At 36.9% G+C, this 21,506-nt stretch overlaps 1 protein-coding gene, 1 long non-coding RNA gene and 1 other non-coding gene across 3 annotated transcripts in view; 2 read left to right on the forward strand and 1 right to left on the reverse strand.

Moving 5' to 3' along the window:
- Nucleotides 1–13,193, reverse strand: part of LOC138013175 (adenylate cyclase type 5-like) — a 49,083-nt gene extending 35,890 nt beyond the window's left edge. Inside the window, exons 1-6 of the mRNA XM_068860187.1 lie at nt 11,879–13,193; nt 4,822–4,971; nt 4,048–4,172; nt 2,705–2,816; nt 1,669–1,796; nt 909–1,067 (exon numbers count right to left, since the gene is read on the reverse strand). Coding sequence (XP_068716288.1) covers nt 909–1,067; nt 1,669–1,796; nt 2,705–2,816; nt 4,048–4,172; nt 4,822–4,971; nt 11,879–12,847 — 1,643 coding nt within the window. The 5' untranslated portion in view covers nt 12,848–13,193. The remainder of the gene's footprint in view (nt 1–908; nt 1,068–1,668; nt 1,797–2,704; nt 2,817–4,047; nt 4,173–4,821; nt 4,972–11,878) is intronic.
- Nucleotides 13,194–15,833: 2,640 nt separating this feature from the next.
- Nucleotides 15,834–19,817, forward strand: LOC138013176 (uncharacterized). The gene is made up of 3 exons (XR_011125183.1): nt 15,834–16,055; nt 16,133–16,245; nt 19,377–19,817. It is a non-coding gene; the product is annotated as an uncharacterized lncRNA (long non-coding RNA).
- Trnal-uag (transfer RNA leucine (anticodon UAG)) lies at nt 17,728–17,802 on the forward strand. The gene has a single exon. It is a non-coding gene; the product is annotated as a tRNA-Leu (tRNA).
- Nucleotides 19,818–21,506: the final 1,689 nt, after the last annotated feature.

The raw sequence follows: 21,506 nt of genomic DNA on the forward strand, positions 1-21,506 counted from the left end.
GCAAGAAAAGCTAAGATCTTTAAGGATCTTCAAGGATCCTAGGTAGGATCCTTGAGGATTCGGAAAAAGATCCTTAGAAAGATCCTCAAAAAGATCTTTGAGGAGTCTTTAAGGATCTTCAAAGATCCTTCAAAGATTTTCACCAGGGCATTACACAGTAAGATCTAAAAGTGTCCATCTTAGTAGGGAATGGGTTAATTAAGCTTCTTATCATAGACCAAATTAGCTAACTTATTGTTGTGCCCACTTCAAATCTCCCAGGATTAAGATTCTTTGTGTATTGTATTTGCATGATAATGTAGCATCCATATTTAAATGATATGGAAATACCTGAAACAAAACATTCTATACCCAAAAGGTTTGAATTGGGTTAACAACATTGAGTCAACCAATGAGGTCTATTGCTCTTCTCTAGCAGCTCTTCCAACAAACTTGGATTTAAAATTAATGTTTGGATAATTGCAATCGAGAACTTGCATTTAATAGGCTATCTCAAGTTGACTAAACCAACCAGGAAAAAACACTGCTCTAAGCCAATCAGATTTTATTTGTATTTTCACTCCATGTATTTTCCATAGACTATTTTCCCCAACCCATAATGCAATAAATTGAGGGGGGGGGGGGGTGGTTACATATAAACAATTCAAGTTATTTACTCTTGGGACTGTATAATGCTTTGAACAATGAACTGGATATCCATTGTTTTAATGCAAATAACCACCACCAAACCCCCCCTCCCCCCAACAAATGAACTGTATCATGGGATTTGTGAAAATAGCAAATGTATAATATTCAAATAATTTGTGACACTAAACTGTTCTATTTCGACCACTCAGACAATTCTTCGTCTTTTCATACCACCTGACCTAAGGTCTCTCATAATTAATATCCTTAAAAGCAATACATACCCAGGAAGGCCTCCTGATTCCATGTGATTAGCAGTTGTTACATCATCCGACCACACATCATATTGCCACTTTACTAAGCCTAATACTCCACTGTGAACCTTGCCCATGTGTACTCCAACTCTCATGTTGAGGTTGACACCAGTAGCTTCTCGTACACTCCTGTTCGGTAGGAAATCAAGCATACCCATCTAACCTTGCACTTGATACTGTATGTTGTTAATATCACCACTTTTCGAAAGATGACATTCTCAGTGACATTAGCACATTCTTAAGTGCATTTGTAGTGGTTTTAACCAAGTAAATAGACTAGATACGGATATGGCATGCAGCCGAAATCTGGAATGAATGTACTTGGATTTAGCTGACATTGAAAAGGCCAAGTAAATCACCTCATATTTCTCTGCCACTCCATGAAGTGGAAATAGAGAGAGACCATTAAAATCTCTTCAAGCTCTAAGTTTGGAACATGACAGAAAATACAATACCGGTAATTCTTCTAGAGTATCCCAGTTTCCACCCTTAACAAGACCAGCATATACTGTAGCTTGTACATTCAAGCTGGCTATAACTTGTAAGGAAATATGTGAGCTACACATAATTATAATATAGGAGTTTCTACATGTGCCTTAGATATGATTTTATTTTGACATTCTTGAACTGCATCCTTACTGGGCATATGTGGAATTATTTATTATTTATCATCTGCATTGTTATTCTTGAGTAGAATAAACAGACAAAATATATTAATTATCAGACTTACGCAATGGCATCAATCATTTCCAAACCCATCTCAATACAGCAGTGTGCATGGTCAGGACGTGATTCTGGTAAACCAGAAACACAGTAGTAACAATCCCCCAGAATCTTGATACGCAAACAATGGTTTTCCTTAAGAAGGGACAAGAAAACCTGAATTCAATCCATGTCAATTGAAAAAAAAATCACAATATTTTGCTTGAAGACTTAGTGGTATGTAAACAGGCATGCTGAGTTATCCAAGGCTTGTACAATGTACCTAATACATGTACTCAATAAATTCACAAATTATTGTCAAGTCTATTTTAAATCATACTCAAGATTTGCCTGAAATGCAATGAAAATGCCCAATAACCAGCACTCTTGTAAACTTGCCTTTAATATTTTGAGTAATTCACTCAAAAATTAGAAATTCCTTTACTTAACCCATTGACCCCTGGGAGTGAGGCTTTACAGATTTTACTCTGTTTGATGACAAACAATTTTACTCGTCCACTGGAAGCATCCTAGGGCATTTGAGGCGTCAATGGGTCAACAAAATGTTTCTTGACAATACATCTGAATTTCAAATTATAAAAGGCTTAAGAAATAACTTAGAGTGAAATTTAAGACTACAAGTGTGCTTAAGTTTGTCCATTTTACTTTTTAGGAACTGAAGGCTCTTAATAAATATTTGGCATTCATATTAACTCAACAGTCAAAGCATTTTACCCCCAGTAAAAGCTTCTATTCTGAAGGGAGTTAAGCAAAATTTTAATTGTATACAACGGTGATAGTTTTTCCTATTTCCTTTAACTAATTCCCTTTTATAGAAAGGAACTAGCTAAAACTTTCAAAAACAGGCTTCAAAACCTAACCAATTTTCTATAATTATATGCAAAACTTTATGAAATTCCCTGTACTACCCAAAGCAGGTAATAAAAATAATAGGAATCTGTCAGACTCCAATCTCTAAAGCCACCACCTTTAGAATCTCTTGAACAACAAATCATGAGCTCTTTAAAAATAATGATAATAATGTGAAAATTTAAATAACATACCACAGCAAGTGTATCAAAACTGGCAAACAACTCATTGAGATATTGAACCAACTTTTGTGCTGTACATTGGGAAGAGAGCATGGTAAATCCTTCAATGTCGGCAAACAATATACTGAAATGTGAATTAAAAGACTGAGGTGTTATCAATTTGATAGTTAAAACAGAAGACAATCTATTTGTAATCAACCTCCCCTGTAGTAATCCACACGTTATTTATAAATACTGCATCTCTTAATTAAACGGGTTGTGGATTTTTCTTTTCTAATTATTCAACAGCAAGCCACAGTACAGTGACAATGAGGAAGGACTTTGAGTTAGCAAGGTTAATGTTGAATTTCTTCTATCGTTTAAATAATAACCGAAGGGCTGGCAAAAAGACATCTACTTGGGGGAGGAAGGGGGGGGGGGCTTTTTTGTCAAATTGCTACAAAAGCTTAATCCATTGACCCTGGAGAGAGACACTTGGACAGACAATTTTACTCGTCAATGGGAGGCATCCTAGGGCATTTGAGGTGTGAATGGGTTAAACACAAAAAAGCAGCAAGGTCAATATGGGATTAACAATATTCACAACAGTAGGTTAATGAGCACTACACAATTTTTATTTTCAAAATTCAAATATACATGTAGGACTGGTGTCCCCTGAGCAGTGATCCATCTACCATGTTCACCCTTCCATCTATGCCAATGTGACCAGTATCACATGACCATATCGCGCGCTCAAGTTTAGATAATCGATACTTGTATACTTGTGCCCAACATAGTGGCCATACTACAGAGTACATCTTTAATATCGGACATCCATGTCACGGTCAATTGACAGTTGTCAAAATTGGGTATCTGCGGACCAGGATCAAGTGACCATATCACAGGCTAAAGATTAGACCTCATCAAGGTCAGCTGTTTTATGAAGTTTACCTCTGACCAGGTACTGGGTTTCAATTAGACCTCAGGTTCAAGCCAGGTTAGCTTATTGTTACAGTAAGTATAGTGACATGTTAGCCATTGCATTGACTGACACATTGAGCAATGCGTTGGTTGTATCCCATTCGTTACAATGCCCTCAGTGTTCATTCATGATCAGATGTCATATGCACAAAACTATTCTGGCAATAATTCTTTTTAATAAAACATGTCAGGAAATGTCAAAAAGGTTGTACAGTCTTCTTTCATGTTTTCATAAAATGTTCCTAGAAATTTCATTCAATTTCAAAAATTTAATGTAGATTCACTGAGTAAATGTCATTTTGAAAGATTTACACATCCTCTTTCTGAACACTGCATTTTGAGAACAATTTCATTTTACAGAAAACCAATATGGTTACAAGAAGCTGCTAACAAACCTGACATTCTCATGCCTTCGAATGTAAATTTTATGAAACTGCAAAGTTTCATTTGGGCCATTTTCTATGTCATCCTTAATTTGTATAGCCACGTATCTTGGTAAAACAGAAAGTAAAAGCCTCTCCTAAACATCAAAAGAAAAAGATATACACTGTACTGAACATGGAACAAAACATAGACATATCAGAACTTGGTTTTCTTTCTATACAATTTATTATCTTAAATCCCATAATCTAGGACACTTGAAACAGTTTTTAACCTGGCATAATCACGTTTAAGCAACACTTTTCATACCCCAGATCAAAAGTGCTATGAAAGTCCACAGTCAGTGGAATGCACAACAGGACGTATACAAAACATGAACCCCATCTACTGTAATTTTAAATTACCCCAAATGCTGTTATGTTTCTTACATTTACTATTTCTTTATCAGCTAAAAGTTTTTTGTAACATAAATGATTGCCCTATAATTCTATTGAAACAATCTTCTACAGCTGTATGCTACACATATTTGACATTAACCATTAAAAACCTTTGATACAAATTAACTGCTAATAATCCTTACCACTGGGTTGATTTTAAAATAATTGTTAACAATAAAAGAAACAGTTAAAAACCCCATTTTGGGCTCTTTGAATTCCAAATATTGATGTTCAGAAGTCACTTTTCATCATTTATTTTCAATGTAAAATACTTAATAAAACTAAAGAAAATGAACAAGTTAAATAAAAAGGTAAACCACCTTGTCCTCATGAATTACTACTTGTCATTACCTGATTCTGATTCTCTTTCATTATTGTTAATCTTGATTCTATGCATCTCCTGGTCTCCAGAAAAGCTCTGCGTTGAGATATCTCTGTTGGATATTTGGTGAAAACTCCTATGACGTTGGCACATAGGAATATAAACAGGTTGCCTATAAGCTGTATAAAAAACAAACTGTCATGCAAAATCAAGTTTAACAAATTATTGAGGAAAAAGACATAATATAAAACAACATTGTTTAATTAAAATTGCATGCCATCCAGCAAATAGGCATGACAACAGTAATTTGCTCTATTTATACCCTTGCTCCCATATTCCAATATGATTAATGGTGACACTTGATTTCACATTTGGATATCTCTTGTTGAATAAATTTTGCAGCCATTCATAATGTTAATTTCTTGATTTCTTTTTTTTTTTTTTTACAAAAAAGACTTCATGTCATCAAGATGAGGTATCAGAACCCATTTTTTCCATTTAAGGTATTTCCAACACCCTTGCTACTTAAAACATTTTTGCGTTGTTTTATCAAATTACTAAAGTAAGAACCAATTCAAACTTTACGTATTCAAAGTTCTTCTGAAACCCAGTCTTATGGTTGTCTGTAAATGTTTGTTAGAACCACATTAACGACACATCTATGTCTTTGGATGGTGTGAAAAAGGCATATAATTACTTTAAATTTCCAATAATTTTTACTGTTATTCTAAAAATACAAAATAGCACAAGACTGTCTAAAATCACATGGAGCAGTTGGAAACAACAAATTCAAGAAAAACCTGGGACACATGTACAATGCATATATGCAATAATATTGTTCACAACCAATATATGCTGGTACGGGCCACTTTGCAAATTTCACTGTCTAAAGAAAAAAAATCATTGGTTTCATATTTATCAGGCAGAGTTGACCAACAGAGCTTTTGCAAAGATTATTTCTCAAAACGAAAAAAGCAGAAAATATAGAAAAAAATCCAAGATAACAATTTAAGTTCACTTCTTGGCTACAAGGTAAAAGCTCAGCCAATTTGGAGATAAATCCAAAAACGGCCTAAAATTCAATACACACAGTTCATGCCCCAAGCCCGTCAATTAAAAATTGCTAACTACCACAGTAAATGACAGCTCTCTTTGTCATATACCAGGAAAATTGATGAAATTAAATCTTATGAAGTTTTGCAATTAGCACCAAAACTATTGTTCCCTGACAGGGACCTTTAATTGTATTTGAGGCTATTAAAAAATAAGTTCCTGAGGTTTTCATTAAGGAGCATAAGAACCACATGGCAGTAGCAAGGAATTAAAAAATGATATGAAAAATCCAAATTATCAACATCAATGGTAAGAAATAGGAGAAGAAACACAATTCAACATCATTTATTTACTTTGCTTTCCTATGGTAGATCATGAGGGAAAAAATCAACAGAGGATTTTCTTTCAAAGTTAGACACAACTTCCTTTTTATGTGCCTTCTCTTTAATAAACAAGACCAAAAATCAAATCTCCTGTGAAGCATCACATAAACAAAACACACAAAACACTAAGTTTAAATCGATTATGCAAGTAGGAGGAAGCATACACACCATTCTAACAAACAGTTTCAGTGGACACCAGAAGGTGGGGACAAAAATCCCTGTTAATTAATTAAGGGTTCATCTTAACTGCTAAACAAGTTTCCATGGTTACATAACAGATGCAAGGTTTCCTGCATTCATTAAAAAGACTACCTTTGAACAGGAAACATTCATTCCTTGCTATAGATAGTTTTTTTGGGTGCTAACAATCCCCTTTCCCGATTATATTACATGTATCCTTACTATCTCCCAGGCTAAATAATTATAATCATTCCTAGGTCATAGTTTTTATTTCAAAGGAAAAAATAACTTGACAATCCAGAGCTTTTGACACAATGATTCTCCTCTCTATTGAATTGAATTGGCATTATTAGCCACATAAGGTGTAAGTTGTACCAGCTACCTACAATCATGGACAAAAGTGTTGGGAAGGTAACTTCATTTTACAGATACCCCCCTCCCCCTTTTCAATGTTGGATTTTCCAGGGAAAAAAATTGGTGACTTTTCTTACCTGAAGAACTCCAACATTGAATATGGGGGAGGGGGGCCACAAGAGCATGGTATTTCCCAAATACTTCAGGCAATAGTTAGAAAAATCGAATTATGTGTGAAATGAGCTGATGCCCGCAACCTTCCCAACAACTTTTGACCACGATTGTCTGAAAAAGGTCGAAGCACAATAAATGCGATTTTATACACGTGGTTTCATTCCTTTAACAGAAACTCAAAGAAGTGGCAAAATATTGGCATTTGGATATGTTTCGTTCAAGTTATTGCTGTAATCAAGCTCAAATAACGTCTTCATATTTTCTTTTTGATAATCTCGCAAATAGTAACGTGGGATGTTTACGAAATGAATAAGAATAATTCCCGGTGAGCTGTACCATAGATCTATTTGCTGTTGTTAGATATGCAATATTCGCCATAAATACGCGATAGATTTTGCTAGCAAGGATAGGTCGTAAGTGGCTTCCAAATGTTATTGAACCCTGTGTGTAGCCTCGAGGATCAGGTTACAGTCATATAGTCAATGCTACACAGTTCTCCTCAACAGTACTCCATACATTCCGAGGAAAATGTCGCTATTTTGTTCATCTTTGGGTTCAACTAAGCGCTTAGTAGTGACCATTGTAATCCAAACTTTGTTTTTCATAGGATTGCTGACTGTAAAGTTTGGTTTTAAACACTATCTACACAGTACTCCATCGAACGAATATAAATGAGAACTTATTACTCAATTAATCTTTTAAGTTCCCGCAATAGAAGGGAGTACTGTTCAAAATGAAGGAATTTCTTTATTCCAAGGGACAAATTCACAATCAGTTACTTTGCAGTATTAAATTCTATCCATAACCATTCAAGTTGTATCGAAACGTACCTCACTGGCCTCGAAAATTGCCACATACTTGTGGAGTACTGTGTGGAGTACTGCGTGAAACACCGTTTTGTAGTCATGTATTAACAATTATACGTCAATAGGTCGCCATTCACTCTCGCTACATCACCTGATGGCCATCTAAAAATGCATTTACTTAATAAACCGGCAAAAAATAGTACAACAACAAATTTTCAGTTCCAAGCACATGGTTTACATGTCTTGGTGAGGTTTGAATTAGGCAAAAAAAGAACCTTTGCTATATTACCATTGTGGGAGTAACTCAAAGAACAATACGTCGACCATTAACAGGCCACTTGTCTTCTAAATATTTTGTATATTTTGCACGAATTGTACCTCTAGATACCAAATTTACGCTGCAATACGTTTTTAAGTGGTGAACTTCATGAAACAGAACGGCAACTTTACGGAGAAAGGACTTTCAATGCGCATTGTTGTACCGGTCCTAAGATACTGTTGTAACGCAATATTGTGTCACAGAAAACCACTCCTCGGAGTGAGCACATAGGTGGCTTTAGCAAATTCCATGCTCTGAGACTGGAGCCCAAAAACAACGACAATAAAGATAATCCATGGAACCGTAATTATGGAGAATCACAACTGCATATCTTCCGTACATTTTGTGTTATACGCCAAAAACTGTTTACAGTTGTTTTCAGACAATCATGGACAAAAGTGTTGGGAAGGTAACTTCATTTTACAGATACCCCCCTCCCCCTTTTCAATGTTGGATTTTCCAGGGAAAAAAAATGGTGACTTTTCTTACCTGAAGAACTCCAACATTGATTATGGGGGAGGGGGGCCACAAGAGCATGGTATTTCCCAAATACTTCAGGCAATAGTTAGAAAAATCGAATTATGTGTGAAATGAGCTGATGCCCGCAACCTTCCCAACAACTTTTGACCACGATTGTAGATCGTACATGGCATACATATACCTTGAAGCAGTTTCAACCTTTGCTTCAAATAGCAATTCAACACTCTGTTCAATGTTGTTGAAAGGACAAAAAATGTTGAAAGCCTGTTGAATCAAATTTTAATTAATTTAAACTTTCATCAAAGTCATCAATTCAACATTTCTTTTGTTATAGAAAATGTTGGAAGGATTTGAAGCCATTCAAACAGTTTGTTTGAAACATTTGTAGAACACAGGCCTGCTCACATCTGGCCACAAACATCGATGGGAGAGTCTGCTTTCTAGTTACTGTGTTGGCTCAATTGTTGGTGTGATGTTAAAAACAGTGAAGAAATCTATTACAAATTTTATTCAAGTGGTACTATTGACAACCAAGATTGATTTTACCATGTCCGTTCCAAAAGTACCAAGATATTGCATCTTATAATCGATCCATGACAATAAGCATAAGAAATTGTATGAACGCAAGTGCATTTTGTGATTTGTGAACATGTGATATTTTGAAAATTGAGCCATAGGCCAGTGACCATAAATACCAAAATGCATGAACAAGTTCATTACATTTATAATTTATTATATACTCAACAAAACCACACCATCAAATTGATTCCATAGCAACTTCCGCATTGCACTGTGTAACCTCTTTTTCGCTCAATGACCTTTTATGCATTCGTCATTGACCAATCAGAACTGCAACATTTTGTTGAGTATCATGTAATAAGTGAAGAAATCAACAAGCCAAGGTCTTAGAAAAAATAGTGCTCCACATAGGCCTCTTGTTTTGCAAAAAATCAGTGGGGACTTAAACCCTTTAAGCCCTGAGGAATCCCCCATTGAGAAGTAAAATTCGAGTGGCATTAAGGAGTTTACACTGTAAAATTTTTCATGCAACTTGTCTCACAACGCGATTTCTGCAAATATTCTCACATTTTAGGTGGTCAATGAGAAAATCTGAGGGAAATTTGTAGCTGCCAAAATTATCTATAAGAAGCAGGCTATAACAATAATTGCTGCATTTGGTTATGGGACTAACTATCAACACAGACAATGCAAAGCTGCAGGCAGATGTTACAGAACCACAGCAACCTTGATCATAGGCAACCTAACCACTTCACTTTTACAAAGACCTTTTTTGCATCATCAGAAAATATTACTTTAGAACCTCTTACTAACCAAGCACGAGGGCCGTACTAGCGAATATTGGCCCACTGTCGTTCTTGTACGGACCTCTCTGTGCTCATTTCGTACTGTCACAACCTCTGCCCGGCAATATTCCCCAGTACGATCCCAAGCAAGTGAAGTTAGTTAGTTGTTTATTATATGGTATCATTTCCTTGAGCAATCTGACATTTTTCTGCTTGGTGAATGTTTGTAATCTTCGTCTTCCATCAACAAACTTTGCTCGGTAACCTTTTGTAAGATGTAAAACTAAATTCCACTTGCTACAACTGTACAGTGATTCTGCTTGTATTAAAATTTTTGTGTTTCGTTCAACTTAAATTTCTTGGGAGAGAGAGAAAAACAAGGGAACGCAGCATTCCCATGGTAACTCTCCGTACTGTAAAATCCCGACCACAAACCAGCCAATCAGAGTGCTCCATTTAGCCTCAGAATTTCTTGCCATATAATAAACAGATATTTTATTCATTTATTTATTTTACATTTTTGCCACCAAAGTAAAAGTTGTGGTTGCAGTGTTGTATCCAGAGTGCATCATTTCATCCTGGGATGCAATATTTTGCATTTGAACACCCTATACTACTAAGGGGGGGATCCTCATGGACACATAAATTTCATGCTTGAAATATTCGTAAAGTGAAGCCGTAAGCACATGCGAGGCATATTTATCCTACAGATACCACTATCCTTGGCTTTCAGAAGTTAATCAAATTTGACTTTGAAAGCAATAAATACTGTTATTCATAGTGTTTCATCAGTGATTGATATCAATATTTCTGATAGAACACCCACATTTCTGGTTTGGACCCACAAATATTTGACAAAGGGGTCCAGCTCTAGGACATCTACCCAGTTTAAAAACTGGACACAACCGTGTGGTTGTTGTGGTTCCCAAGACTGGACAGTCCTGAAAATAGACCCTTTCTGGTTAACAACCCATTCAAAAGAATTGAAAAATGTTCAAACACTGTATGCGCTGAGAAAATTTGTTTCATCATATTTTAAGTCCATCCTTACATTTTCATATGATCAAACAGAAATTGTTATACTGTATCATGCTGTATCTGTTCCACTCCACTTTGTACAGTCAGACTGCAAATCTACCTAACACCAAATTAATGTAGAGCTTTGCTCTTTCCATTCATACAGAGCAGTGTTTTATTTGTAAGCTCAGCTTTTGCAAAAAATTCTTCACAAGTACTTGACAATTTTTTATTGCATTAAGCTCAGCTTTTGCAAAAAAAAAAAAATCTGGCTAAACAACGTGGCAACCAATTTAAGATCATTTTTGACCTGTTTTTGACACAAAAATTAATTTTACATATAGGAGTACAATCCATTCACATTGGGAGAAATTTGCTCAGTAGCAGGATAAGGTTGCAAGGTGATGATGACCTTCACATATCGATTTCTTCCACATCAGTCACCAAAAATTTAGTGGATGTGGGAAATAAGGGACAACGATTTTTTTCCAATCCAGCTGTTCGTAATAATTAAAAACACGTCAGTATCATCACCTGCTTAAAAATGCGAATTTTTAAAGAAATTTCTGAAAAGGAGAGCATATAAGCTTACGGGTGTTAAAAATGTGTAGAGTTTCTATTAACCATGCTATCAAATTGGAATGCGAAAACTTTTAGTTAGTGATTTTTTTTTATTCTTTCAATTTAATCCACTGAAATCTTTGAAGGGCTTAGTATGGTCTTTGAAAATGCACTTGCTGCAAATTCGAGAATCACGTATGTCATAAACAATGTCAATACTAAAACATAAATTATTTACACAAAAGGGTTTAAAAGAAACACGACGCGAGAACAAAAAATATTCTTTTCTCCTTCTTTCATTTCATTTTACCATTATTTTCTCATTGCCAATGATTAGCCACCGAGCCACTTCCGTGTAACAGCTTTGAATGTAGCCACGATCAAAACATACGATGTCACCAACGATTGACTTCACTGTTAAAACTCAGCTAAAATTATACAACTATGACACTTACCAATCTTGTTAGGTTTGGATCCGTGTAATTCATAGCTGCACATGATATAAGATGTACAGAAGGAAGAAGACAGCCTCCAAATACAGCAATCCTCATTCGAACTGGTAACATTGTGAAGGTCATGTAAACGAAAAATGTAGTTAGCCAAACGCCGTCGGAGGGCGAATAACGGCTTTTTTTATCCGATGGTTCCACGACTTCTGATGGTGGACAGACGACTGAAGCGAGAACAAAACCACAAGAGATTGCCAGCAAAATGTAAGATACCCAGTTCAAATGATTCTGAGACGAACCACTTCTGTTGACTATCATAGCAAGTAAGATGTACGCAACGGCGAAGATAATCAAAGTAATGCCTTCGGCATTAGTTTCCGGTTTATCGGTATTTTCATAAGAGAATTGAAACCCTATCAGAATAACAGTTAAAATAAGCAGCAGTCCAATAAGCCAGCTCATAAACTTCTGATTCAAGCGAAACACATAACGTTGATACAAGCCCTCGAGCGTTTCCGACTCGAATCTCCTAGATTTGAAAACACGCGAAAATAAAGTCCAATCACCGCAACAAGAATCTTCGCAGATGTTGTCTTTCTTTAAAGCTTCAGTATCCTTTACTTCGGACTTTTTACCATTTTTAATGCTGACCTCAGGAAACCCGTTGGCCGCTTTATCCTTTTGGGTTATTTCATTTTTGCTGGTTTGCATGTTGTTAGCGTTTTCCTCCACACCAAGTTCCACTGAGCGAAGTCGAACTTCGGTTGATCCGTTGCTTTCCATGCTCGATACCGTCTTTTGTCCCCCACTAACAGTTCTCATCGGAGTTGCAGGTTTACTGTGATCTCTAACATTTTTGTTTAGGTCATTTGTCGAACAGCTTGTCGTGGTTTTTTCGTCTGGTTCCTCCCAAGCTCGCTTGGATGGCGTCGAAGACCTTCTGTTGAAAACAACAACGTCAGACTGTGCAGACATGTTCACCGACTGAATAATAAACTCAGAGGTGCCTTCAGTATTTGACGGGAAACTAATATGGCTCCTTTCATGAAATTTCTATTAACAATGTCTGATAAAGTTACTAAGAAGCATAGCAACCAATCTTGGTTATGTGACGATCATCGCCACAACAAGAGAATCATCAGTCATTCTCTACCAGCCCTACATGATCTCACAAAAACACATCCGTTTGAAGAGACTCAACTCTACAACTTATTCCCTCGTTGAACGACCGTATATATGCCTCTGGGTATTACAACTGGAGAAAAATTCACGTCAAAGACGGTCGATCGTCGCTCGAAGAAGTTTAAAACAGCATATATAGAACGAGGGGGCCTGAAAGATGAATTGTTTTGTTCACGTGATCATAAAGGTTCTCTGATTGGTTGGATGCAATTGCCACATTATGGGTAAGTTTTGGGTAAGTAGGCCAGAGAACCTGTCGATGCCTAAAACTTGTGGGAGAAGAGGGGTGTCCCCAATACGAAGTAAAGAAATTTCTCAACACCTTCTTAATAGCAAAAAATCTACAAAAAGCACCATTCCTACCCAAGCCTGGTAGCTATTATCCTATGTTACAGTCTTCTTTCAAAAAATATTGAGAAGCAAAACTGGGAAGAAAAAGACCGTACGGTACGAGGAGCATTTAAAATGCGTTTTTCAAACTACTGTGTGTTTCGTTTATTCTGTTGTCAGGAGCAGAATAAACAGTGTGCTGTTCCATTTATTCCAAAAACGGAAAATTATGCGTGACACGTGAAGCCGCGAAGTCATGTACTTGTTACCATTCTTCTCGCGGCTTCGCCGACCAAAAAGCTCTCCCTCCTTTTCTCCTCGTTGAATTTATCATTTTTCAGCTCATTTTCAAAATGCTCAAACGTCTTCTACCGAGGAAGCATCCCGGATCTTACCAAACGATCATCTCGTTTTTTTCATCGGTCTCATTCATTTTAAATTCTAAACGTCCAGCCCCGAGTTCAGTTTCATTTCTCTTTCTTCCACAGATATTTTCCTTTAAAAGCCATTTTTACTACCTAAGTACACAATACGAAAGTTGGAAACTTTACTATCTTAAATTGCTTTGGGGTGTTGGCATTGTTCTACAACACTATGCTAATTTTTGACTTGCTTTAGTGTATCGCTAAGAGAAAATGTGTTCTTGAATAAACATTGTACAAGTTGGCATGGACTGGTATTCTTTCGGCACACGTTGATTTTTAAAGCTTACCTAGAACAGTTTTCAAATTGATAGCCCGATAAAAATACAGGTTCTATCCTCAGTCCATTGACCAGGAGACTGAAAAAAGTACAAAAGTGTATTAAAATCGTTGTCAATGAGTACAGAAATATTTACATAGTTTAAACTACTGTCATTTGCGCCGAGTTTGTATGTTAATTATGAGACTCTAACAAACGTATTTTTAAGATTTTTGTTTTCAAACTGATCTTTCTTCTCAAGGACTTGTTTCCTACGAGAAATAAAGTTATTTCTGATTAAATTATAACATCGAAACTACATGAAATTGAAATTGACTGTCACAAGTGGATTCGGCAGGAATAATAAGGACCTACAGATTGCCAAAGTTTTGTGCTTAGAGATACCTACAATTGTAGCCAGGGTTTCCGCTGCTTTCTATCTGTAGCTCAGTTAGGGTTTGAAATTGTCAGTCGGTTGTGCCTTCGATTGATCAGAGATGGGCATGAAGGTTTCATGCAAAGTCGATGGCGTGACACTCTAGATCTTCAGCACCTTTGTATGCAAAACTTTAAAAGCAAATCCTTCTGAATCTGTGAAATGTGTAGTGTAAATGGCATTACGCTGAACACAGATGTGGCATAATTTAAATCGTTGACCGGACTGGATCAGTAAACGGATGACTGAACTTGTCAAATAGAGACTCTGTGTTACTCTTCTCGAAGTTAGCTCCAGTCCAAACCTCAGCATGTGATGTTATTCAATATTTTCATGAATTAAAAAATGAGCAAATAAGCGGCGACAGAGTAGAGCGTGGTTCATACTTGAGTAACTCAGGCAGCGTTTGCACGAACACGTTTTCAGATCGACACGATTTCATGACCGCGTCAAAATCGATGCGGTTTGGAAGTGCTTACACGGAACCGTTTTCGCCAGAAAATCCAAGTCGTGATGGTATAAGTGAGCGCTGCACTACGTGTTAAATTCACTATTTTAAATTGAACAATGCAAATTTCACACCAAAATAGTAACTGTATTCAAATCGATTTGGTTTCGCTGTTTACACGACAGACGATACCGCACCTTTTTGAAAACGCTCCACTTTTGGCAGCCGTTTCAAATCGACACGGTTTCGGCAAAAAACAGAAAACAGAAGGTGAAAACAGAAAACAGGTAAACAGAAGGTGTAACCGCATCGAAAACAATGCGGTTACAAATGAAACCGCGTTCGTGTAAACACTGCATTACTTACAATGTAATTCAAACCAATTCGTGTTACACATTCCGCGTCAACCCGTAATCGGGTTTATATATCACAAAAAAGGCAGTGTCGCGTTAACAAGGAGTTAAAAATTTGGGTTTTGAAATCTTAGAAAAAAAGAACTCTGTAATCATGTAACTTTGACTATGCTTTCACTCGTCACCAAGAATTCCACTCGCCACCAAGAATTCCACTCGCTTGCTTAGACTTCTTACCGTTGTAAAGACAGATATATATTTGATCTTTACAAAAGGAGGATAAAGTCGAGTAGTTACATCCACAACCGAGAAAGAACTTGCGATAAGTTTGAACATTCAGGAGGATGGATTTATGTTTTTCGACATTTAGTTTAACATTTTATTTTTTCAAGTCGTCATACGTCCAGTAAAGATTTCACCAGTCCAGTCCTATCATTCCTTTACAGCTTGCCTAATTGGTTGACTCTTGCGTTAATTAAGGGATGCAATTGAACGAATGGTTGCCAATTAGTGCAAATGCCACAGAAATGTCGTCTTTAATTCCGGCTCGGCAACAACCTTTGAAAGAAATGTCATGCTTGCAAATTAACCTTTCCTTTTGTTGTATTCCCGGCGTTGTGTAAAGTTAAATCAGTTTTCATTCAAGGCCGGAATGCATGAATAACACTCTAAAGTCAACATTTTGTTTTGAAAATAAATTCAAGCAACAAACGTGGACGCATTTTGTCTAACCGATCTGCGAACTGTGTTCGGGTGTGTTGAATTTACTTTTGCTTTAGTGTCCGTAACTAAAACGTTGACTTCGGTTCAGTTTACGCTTTTTTTTTCAGAAGCATTGCACGACATAATCAACAAGTGGATGGCCAAGTCGCCACATCACGTTAAATGATACTCGATATGAAGGCTTCATACAAGTTCTTTTAGTCGTCCCGTCGAGAATCAGGTGAACGGACATTTGGAATACTTCTAAATTGCTTGAGACTGATCAGGGGCCCGTTTCTCGAAAGTCCCGAAACTTTACGGGCCATTTTTGGGTGTTGCAATTCCCTTTGTATCTCAAGAACGGAGAGGATTTTTAAAAGTCGTCAAACTTCACTGTCATTTGGATTTTTGTTACCTTGAAAACATGTCAAAAGATCGGTTTTCCAAAACAAGCAGTTGCCAGTTTCACAAATGGCTTTTCGGGCCCAAAAAGTTTTCGGGACTTTCGAGAAACGGGCCCCAGGTTAGACATTTACAATGCGCAATGACTAGTGTTTTGTGGAGCCGCACAGATATATCTTTGGAGATAATTTGTACAAATGGTAAATGTACAAGTTTTGACGGGTCGAGGGGTGAGACACTTCGTAACTCTAATACACGCGCTACTAAGGACATCACTCGTTTATCCGGACTATGTGAACTCTAGCTTCCTGGCCCCAGTTATTCAAAAGGTAGACGGTAACGCCATACCCCGGATAAATCACGAGCCATTGGGTGGCGCAATTGGTTTCGCTATTACCTATCCTCTGGATAGTGATTAATCCAGCGGATAGTGCTATCCATCGTTTCTCGAAAGTCCCAAAAAATTCCCTTTATATCTTAAGAAAGGAGAGATTTTAAGTCACCAAACTTCACTATCAAATGAAAGGTGTTACAATTGAACCCACTGGGAACTCGGAAAAATCCGAGCCCCAGATGGGATTCGAACCCACAACCCTCCGTGATCTAGTCGGATGCTCTAACCACTGAGCTACTGGAGACTCTATGGTGAGCAAGGGTGAAGTGTGGGTATTTGACTCGAGCTGCATCACGCAGCCACAGAGTCAAATATCGACTGACAGCATAGCTCATAACTGCATCGCGCAGTCACATTGAGAGCATCATTGAACGATGCGGCCAACCAACCACCAAAGTGAGCGAATGTGAGAGGAGGGTCGTAGGTTCGAATCCCATCTGGGGCTCGGATTTTTCATACATACATACATACATACATACATACATACATACATACATACATACATACATACATACTTTATTACGGCTCCCTTATACAGGGCTATTCTGCCATAATACAAATAAAAGGTAGAAGGACATGAAATCTATAAAAAGATAAGAGATTAATTAAGGCAAACTGATTAAAAAAAGATATATGGCTAAATAGTGATAAAATTTAGTAATCTATATACACGCATTAGACTATTTGGTAATATATGTACAAAGATGATGATACAAACGCTTTTTGAATGAATTTCATTTAATATGTGTTAAAAAAATTCTCTCACATTCGCTCACTTTGGTGGTTGGTTGGCCGCATCGTTCAATGATGCTCTCAATGTGACTGCGCGATGCAGATATGAGCTATACTGTCAGTCGATATTTGACTCTGTGGCTGCGTGATGCAGCTCGAATCAAATACCGACATTTCACCCTTTCTCACCATAGAGTCTCCAGTAGCTCAGTGGTTAGAGCATCCGTCCTAGACCACGGAGGGTCATGGGTTCGAATCCCATCTGGGGCTCGAATTTTTCCGAGTTCCCAGTGGGTTCTATTGTAACACCTTTCATTTAATGTGTGTTAAAACATTCTCTCACAACTTCACTATCATTTTGCTTTTTGGACCAGCTTATGAAAACAAGCGGAAGGCAATTAAATGGCTTTTCGGGCCCAAAACGACATCCGGACTTTCGAGAAACCGACCCCTGGACTTGCACCCATTCTTAATTAACTTTGAGCCCATTGAATATAATATTTGTCAAATACACGTATGTCAGGCTAGTCACGAAAATATGCATTGAAGTGTCTTTCACAATTTAAAATAGTTTGTTCTTACGCCAGAAAAGATTTTGGAAAAACAGAATAAATCCGGATATGCGATCTTGCAAACCACTGCAACCTTTGAATATTTGCCTTATTTTATGACATGAATCATCCCCAAGAACAAATTTTTGCATCCGGCAATTTTCGTTTGTTAAAACCCTTGCTCTAATAACCCTTTTTCATTTACATGCAGTATAGCTATTGATGTATTCTTTCTGACCTACAATGTAATATTACACTACTTCACTGACTCAACTATTGTAGGTCCGCTTCTCATAGTTTTTTTTTGGTGCCCAGCTACCCACTTTACTTTTTAAAATGTATCGTATCTCTATTTATTTACTTAAATCAAATTGAAATACATTTTTGTTGTTGCGGTTGTTGCAAAACCATAGTCCGATGGCTTTTGAGAAAGTTATGTTTGCTGTGAGTTAAACATAACTTGCATTATCCAAAATAAGTACAATAAGATCAAAATGAAAAAATTCTTGGTCAGTCGTTACACCACTATAACAACAAAAAGGCCGTCAGACACATGAACATGTTTTTTAAGACTTGTTTTTGAATCCATGTACCCTCTTGCAAATTTCACCTTTGTTTAGTATTTCAAAGGAGGCAGGAGTAAAGCGGGCACCTGCTGTCCAAGATTGTACTGACAGTTTCTGGAAAAAGAGGTTTAAATTAAGCACATTTTCTGTAATTCTTAAAAAAAAACACTGGCGTATTGAACTCTTTTGAAGTGGAGACCGCTGAAAGAACATTAATTTTTCAGAGTGGAATTTCACGCAATCCACGGTTATTTCTTGAGGGATTGCAGGAAAACAGCGACAAAGGGCCATTATTTCAAGGATGATCATAATGACCACGCGTCTAGAGAAATAATATTGCATTTCGACGATAAAGAGAAGGATGCAGGGCAATACCTGACGATACCATAATTGTCGGGCTATCGATGAAAGCAAAATACATCAAAAGTTTCTTATTGAACTTTCCCGATCATAAAGTCTATCCGTGACTTACTTTCAAGTGGAATGAACTATGATAGCAAAACGTATCTAAAAGCGCCTGCACTGGAAAACAAGCGCCACTTTTGCAGCGACGACCCCTTATAGTTGCGCTGATATAAGTCAGTACACTGTTTTGTTAAGCGGGATAGATAAGACATCATACAAGTACCTCTAATGTAAATGTAAAGTATAAACGATTTTCCGAAAGAAATCGAATAATCTGTTTTACAAAAATCCAATTAATACAAAGCCTTTCTTTTCCTTGCAGTCAAACACCTATCAAATGGCCGCCCCAAGAGAGTAACCTATTAAATTGTTTTTCTGTTATGTAAATTTTCCGGTGAACGAATGTGTGAAAAGTGTAACCAAAAAAGCCCAATGTGGATGTTGAGTGTTTAAATTAGTTTATGATAATAAAACATAATATGTGCGCTTCTGCGTGCTTTCTTCCTTGCGCCCCAAAAGACTACTTTCAATCAAAGAAGAACTTGTGCTTTTGATTGCTATTTCGAAGCGAAAATGCTCTGCATTTTGTGATATTATCCAATGATTCACTTTAAGGAGCAATCAACGGGTAACACATTATGTTTACGCTATATATTTCACATTTGTGGAAGTCGAAGTGAGCTTTGACTTGATATACTTTGGATTTACAAGAAATGAAGCCGCCAGAAGTATCCGATTCTACATCCTTAAAGACATCGATAGAGGTCGCGTAGTACGATTTTTCTCTAGTTACTCAGAGATAAACACTTCACTGAATTGACTTGTCGCTCATATGAAAAATGCAAATAAACGTTTATTTAGCATGTTTCCTTTTGCGTTTGTGAAATTAAAGAGAAAGTTGAGTAAACGCAAGTTGTAACGATTTGTACTTCGGTATGTGTTGTGTGAACAATTTGATCTTAATCTGATTTGAAACTGGTCTGAATTTTTCATATAGCGGTTGCTTGAAAACAAAATTTGCAAAACGACATTTACCTGCGCAGAAAGTGAATAACGACAGAATTAACATGATAGTTACTCTGTCGGAGCGAGTTTTGTTCTTACCTCAGTAATTTTACTTGTCTTTTCTGATTTTCAAATGGATGAGGGTCCTGAGTTCAGTTGCTATTCGCTGGTTCCTGCCTCAAGCGATCTACGTTAACAAAAGTAATGTGGCTCATTGAAATTATTTTCACAGTGGGGCCAATCAGGTTAGGCGTTAGTAATTCCCAGTTATCCAACACAAATTAGTAGAGTTCTTTACTAACATGAAACGATTTCGATTGTAGTCATCACACTCCAATGCTGTTCCCTGGCCTGATTTTATGCTTAGATTTTATGACCTCGCATGAGAATTGCAGTGTACCGTATATTATAATCAGGTTCTTCAACAGAAATTACTCAAACCTTATTAATTATTGAAGGCAGATCTAATTCAGACCGAAAAAAATATCGCTATTTATCTTCTTTCTGATGAATAAGAGCCAATGAGTGACCGCCGCGGGGATATAAAACAAGAAAAAAATTAGCATAGCGCATAGTACACTGTAGACGAAAGAAATTTAGAGGGAGGGTAATTATGACGATTTTAAAATTACAATTAAGAAACTATCGATCTGTTTGAAAACACAAACGATCAGTAAAATTAGATGTAACGACCGACCAACGAATAGAACACTGATATTTGTGTAGACATGAAAATCGGAACAAATGTCCTCGTCACCGCTCCATTTTATGAACCCTACTTTTCATTTGATCGCTTTGTCTGCCTTGTTAGCTAGTAATAAGCCAAAAAAGCCCGGACGACTAACTCCAGTTCTATAATAGTTTCCAGGCTATAGATTGAGGACCCCTAAATACCTGAAAACCCTAATCGACTGCTGTCAATCGTGACATAGAAATGAAGTTGTAAAGGTTGATGTCTCGCAGGTATTGTGGATCACAGATTAGGTTATTCGTCATTGCAACTTCACAAAATAAGATTTCCTCCATCAATCAGAACAGACTTAATAAAATGTGATCTGGACACTTTTAAATAACAGTGGCACTTTGGCATGCTCTGTCAAGGCCATAGCTAGAAATTTTTGACTGGGGGGGGGGGGTGGGGGGGGCAAAGAGTGACGAGGGTCTGGGGGTAATGCTCTCCCAGCAAAAAATGAAATGTAGAGTCACGGAAGTGCTACTTTAATAGATATTTCGTAACAAGTAAACATTAATCAGACCAAGTTTAGAAAGACAGGTACTTTTAGAGGTCAAGGTTTTGTAAACTACTGGTTTTACCAGTAATTTGAGTTTACCCAATAAAGTTGTATTATTATTATTATTATTATTATTCGTATTGAACTATTGATGAATCGCTAAGTAGCAGATTAGTCTATGATGTCTCCAAATGGATTTTCCTCAAAAATATCTT

Source organism: Montipora foliosa, chromosome 8, assembly GCF_036669935.1.
Source record: "Montipora foliosa isolate CH-2021 chromosome 8, ASM3666993v2, whole genome shotgun sequence".
Classification (NCBI taxonomy): Eukaryota; Metazoa; Cnidaria; class Anthozoa; order Scleractinia; family Acroporidae; genus Montipora; species Montipora foliosa.